Genomic DNA, 5,017 nt, shown 5'->3' with positions numbered 1-5,017 from the left:
GTAAAACAAGGTCTCCAAAGGGAGGTCAAACTTTTCTCCTTGAGAGCACCAGGAGAATGAGCAGACCCTGTGCAGTTCAAAGAGCCTTAGGCTGTGTGACCTCAGGAAGTAACCACAAGATCAAGCTCTAGCAGGTGTCAGAGCAACCGAGGCCACAAGGCTTCTGTACCTGCCTCGCTCTCCTGCCTCCTCTACACCGGGATTTCAGCTCACTCTGGCTCCCTCTTACTCCAAAGGGAAAGAAAGAATTAAGATACCGTACCTGCTAGTTTTAACTTACAAAAAAAAGTATTTATTCACCCAGTTTTCCTCTTCTTGCCATAATACATAAGCATGACACAGATGGCCTGATACATCAGCATGGAATTGTCAGAAGGCCCCACCAGTCACTGCTTCTAGAGTTACATGACTGGCTTTTGTTTGGCAACAGGAAAATTACAGCGTGGTTTCAAGTACCATACACATAGCAGACCAACCCCAGGATCTCCAGCATCTGTGAAGGCTCGCTGGGGTGGGCCTGGGAGCAAGAATCCAAAGCACTGTACAGATGATCAAAACGCTTCCAGTAGAACACTGTTGCGGCTGCACCTCTCCTTAAGGAGCCAGAGTTATCCACCCTCAAGCTTGCTCCGTCAGAGGCCTGCTTCCCTTGGCTGATGGTCAGAAGGCTGCACAACTGGGTCGCCCTAGGACATAATCCCACAAGCCATCCCAAGGCTGGGCCACCATCGTGATCTTTCCAGTTGGTCCATTCAGCCAAGTGGTGCTACTGCTGCTTGTGTGGAAGGGGCTTCCAGGTGGGCGGAAGTTTCCTGTGGATCAGGGTGAGTCCGCAGAGAATGAGGAACACTCCTCCCCACCACAAGACCTCCTGGCACTCTCCATACAGCACATAGCCCAGAAAGGCCTGCAGGACAAAGACAACTGTGAGGGACTCAACTTCAGCGGGTGGGCACAACCTCACTCTCCTGGGACTAACTTCCTTCTAAGGGTGCCAGGAGGAAAGGTCTGGAGCCAGAAGCCTTGGGCTTGAAACCTAGCTGTCACTTTTATCAAGTCACCCTATTCAATCTCACCTGCACGAATGGAGAGGCTACCTCCCTCACTGCACTGGACCTCAGCAAGGTACACAAGACAGACCCAGTAGAGGATAGCAGGTAGACACAGCTGGTACCTGGTATTTTTTTCTCTCTCAATTCAAGATTGACTAGGCTCAGCTCCATCTTGTCAACCTCAGATTACATAGGGAAGAAAAGTCTCTGGGAATCGCAATGCTCTAAATCTCATGGAGCCTTGAGTGCACAGAACCCTAGGAAACAGCTAGGATGCACAGTGACTTCAGAATGAGGGCTCCACCCTGGAGGCACAGCAAGCAAGTAGGCTTTTTACTGTCAGGCTTCACTCATATCTAACTTGAGAATTCCTCCATGATTAGAATTACATTTGCTTCATGAATAGAGCACTCATCCAGGGGTCAAGCCATAGCCCAACCTCTGCTTCAGTTCCTGTCCTTTCTCCTGTCTGGGAAAGGAGGGGTTACCCAAAGACAACTCACCCAGAACCCAGATTTAGGATAAGAGCACCACACCCTCAGGCTACTCACCGAGCTGAGGATATTTGAAAAAGTCACTGTGACAGATGCAATGGCTGAAGACATGGAGAAACTGAGGCCCCGGCTAAAGAAGGTCCACATCAGAGAATTGGTGCTCGCCATCACAATAATGCCTAAGACGCATAAACCCATGCTCACCTGCAGGAGAAAGTGTCACTGCAGCCACATCCACCCTGTGCAGCAACCTGCAGACCCCCTCACAGCACACCCAGCGCTGTGGCTGCTGGCACACAGGGTCCTACTGAGCTCCCACTACAGCTCAGAGGGCCTCAGAGCTTTTCTGCACAGGGCTTCATTTAACCCTCAGTGGGCAGCAGACCCATCTTACAAGTAAAGCAAATTCAGAGAAGACACTCATTTGGCCACCTTGCTGGCCATACGATCTTGGGAAGAAGCAAAATGCTAATCCAAAGTCAGTATTTTCTACTGAACACCAGCCCCTTATTGGTCTTACAATGACCAGTGCCTGAAGATCAGTCCCAGAGGGCCAAGTAGTTCTTACTCCGTAGGTAGTATGAGTTAAGTCAGGGATGGAGTTCTTACTTCTTGAGATCAGGGAAAGCACGAATTAGCGATGTCTGCTCTGTATTCCCACTCCCAAATCCTATACAAGTTACAGCCCAGCAAGGCTGACCCCCTCTGGGCATTCTTGAGCTTTTACTCTGTGTTAGGTCCTGTGCTAACTCTTAAGTTTAAGCATTCTCATTTATTCCTTTAACCTCATTTTACAGATAAAGACCCAGGGGCATTAAGTAACTTTCTTTAAGTGCTACAGTGATGAGAGCCACCAGGCTTCACAACCAGGCAGTGTACCTCCTCGCTCTTAACTAGGACACAGCCCTGCCTTGGGGAAACACCTCAGACTATTTAGTGATCCCAGACATTCCTTGGAGAGCTTGTAGATAATTTCTTTTTTAAAGGAGAAAGTCTCAAGAAAAGAGAGGATCTTTAGAAGCCTCCTACACAAAGGATATGCAGCCCCCCTTGCTTGGTGGTGAGTTAGAAACCTGCCTGGAGACAAGACGGGGAGGGGAGGGTGTGGGCGGGGGGGGGGGGGGGGGGGCGGAATCTAAGTATCATAGTTATTACTTGTAGTGGTTTCTTAGCAGCTGAACACATAGTGTCTTGAGAAAAAGGTGCTTTCTTATAACTTACAACAGAGTGTCCAGTCTTTTGGCTTCCCTGGGCCACACTGGAAGAATTGTCTTGGGTCACACATATAATACACTAGCACTAATGATAGCTGATGAGCTAAAAACAGTAAAAATAAAATCGCAAAAAAATTCATGTTTTCAGTTTACAAATTTGTGTTGGGTCGCGAGTTGGACAACCTTGTCTTACACAAAGCAGCATATGGGCCAGTGGCAACCTGCTTACATAAAGGGTTATGAAGGTCTGGTTCATGACAACAAACTTCACGGCCCATACAAAGTTATTCATTTTACTTTCGACCACTTACCCTATGAACTACACCCAATGGGATACTAACCTCAAGCATGGCAGCTCCTACTGGATTAGCCCTAAATAGGCTTAACCCTAAACAATCAGTGACCACTGTCCAGGTCAGAGGCTAACCCTGGGCTGCAGATGCAACCAAACCCCTCTAGCAAGCAGAGGCTGGTCTACGACATGGGACGGGAGAGGCAGAGATACACCTTAGCAGACGCCAGGAGGCAAGTTTGGGAGTTCTCAGCGTCAGGAAAACATCCAGAACGTCTCTGTCAGTGTCTGCTTATGCCTACAGTATCCCAAACTCCCAATTTTCCTGGTAGTGCACTGGGCAGAGAGGTCCTCTGGTCACAACACCCGTTAATTACGGAGTAAAGGGATGGGCAACAGGCTTCTCACCTTAAGAGTCACGTGGAGAGAAATGTTCAGGCACAAGGGACTTAAAATGAGAGGTAGAGGGTGTATGTAGGAGGTGTAGGTCTTCCCTGAGAGCGAACTAGCCCAACCGGAGAAAAGGTTTTAGGTCCCTGGTAAGGGAGGAGGCCTCAGTCCCCGACGTCTCTTACCGCCTACACTGGACGAGGGTTTGGCGTGATTAGAGGCGAAATACACTCTCCCACCCTAGCTGACCGCAGCGCCGTGCGCGGCCGGGGGCCCCAGCCGGACAGACCGGCGAGGGTGCGGCGGCGCCCTGTGCCCATCCCCGCCCCACCCCAGGAGCCCCGCGGGCCCCGCAGCGCCCCTCCTCCGCCCAGCGCCGCCCAGCCCGCCCGCCCGCAGCAGCAGCAGCAGCAGCAGCAGCAGCGCCCCGGGCTCGACCTCGCTGCCGAAGGCCAGCTTGGCGGAGGCGGCGGCCAGGGCCCCGAACGCGCCGGCGCACAGGCAGTTGAATACGCCCCAAAAGCGGCGCCGCATCGCACCCGCCAGGAGGTGCGGAGGGAATTCCGCAGGGGTGTCGGGGTAGGCGGTCGCAGACACGGCGCCGCCCGGAGGCCGGGGCCTCTCGGCCATGTTGCCCGCTGCCACTGTGCCTGGCGCCCGCCGCCTGCAGGGCCGAGCGCGCGCCGCGATTGGACAGCAGCCTCAGGTGACGCGGCGCTCCAGTGACGCGGCGCTCCCGCAGGCACTTTGGGAATCGCTCCCCGGCCCCTCGGAGGGGGCGGGCTAGGGGGCGTGGAAGAGCGTCAGAGCTATGGCGGTCTCAGACCTAATCTGTAGTACGTTTGTGCTCCCGGGAGGACGTCGGGACCCGAAGCCTAAGGCCCAGCCGGGTACTGTGGAACCCGTGGTAGAAGGTAAACATCTCGCGGCTTAGCCATCTCCATCCCGGCCACCGGGTCCCGGTGAAACTTATTAAAGATGCCGAACGGGCCCGCCTCGGCCCACCGAGTCCATACACGTCGACCAGGCCTCCTCCGCTCCACCCTCCAGCCTGAGGACGCCATACCGAGATCTTCGGCAGAGGGCGCTGGGTACCTTTAGACCCAGAAAGACGACAGAGCCCCAGATGGGGACAAGCGCATCACAGAAAACCAAAAAATGCGGATCCGCGATGAGAGAAAGATAGTAATCCATAATCAAGCCATGCAGAATCAACATGACTTCTAATCTCGTATTGCACTTACATATGTTTAAAATGTTTACGGCCGGGCGTGGTGGCTCACGCCGGTAATCCCAGCGCTTTCGGAGGCCTAGGGGGGCGGATCACGTGAGGTTGGGAGTTCGAGACCAGCCTGACCAACATGGAGAAACCCCGTCTCTACTAAAAATACAAAATTAGCCAGGTGTGGTGGCGCATGCCTGTAATCCCAGCTACTCGGGAGGCTGAGGCAGGAGAAGCGCTTGAACCCAGGAGGCGTTGGTTGTGGTGAGCCCAGATCCTGCCATTGCACTCCAGCCTGGGCAACAAGAGTGAACTCCATCTCAAAAATAAAAATAAAATGTTCCCATTTAAAA

The 5,017-nt window shown here is 53.0% G+C and overlaps 1 protein-coding gene across 3 annotated transcripts; it reads right to left on the bottom strand.

Annotated features, from left to right (window-relative positions):
- Window positions 1-266: 266 nt before the first annotated feature.
- TMEM42 (transmembrane protein 42) lies at window positions 267-4,445 on the bottom strand. Of its 3 annotated transcripts, XR_749221.1 has the most exons (4): window positions 3,881-4,078; window positions 3,461-3,630; window positions 1,604-1,750; window positions 267-907 (listed from the first exon to the last, which is right to left on the bottom strand). XR_749221.1 is itself a non-coding variant. In XM_010374380.2 (3 exons), exons 1-3 carry the CDS (start codon window positions 4,070-4,072, stop codon window positions 767-769), a joined length of 480 nt encoding a protein of 159 aa, XP_010372682.1. In that variant the 5' UTR covers window positions 4,073-4,445; the 3' UTR covers window positions 267-766. The 3 variants fall into 3 exon arrangements, 1 of the variants encoding a protein (XP_010372682.1); XR_004058787.1 differs by lacking the exon at window positions 3,881-4,078 and having other exon boundaries at window positions 3,461-3,781; XM_010374380.2 differs by lacking the exon at window positions 3,461-3,630 and having other exon boundaries at window positions 3,881-4,445.
- Between the last annotated feature and the right edge of the window lie 572 nt (window positions 4,446-5,017).

Source organism: Rhinopithecus roxellana, chromosome 1, assembly GCF_007565055.1.
Source record: "Rhinopithecus roxellana isolate Shanxi Qingling chromosome 1, ASM756505v1, whole genome shotgun sequence".
Classification (NCBI taxonomy): Eukaryota; Metazoa; Chordata; class Mammalia; order Primates; family Cercopithecidae; genus Rhinopithecus; species Rhinopithecus roxellana.
This window is presented reverse-complemented; position numbering and strand designations above follow the sequence as displayed.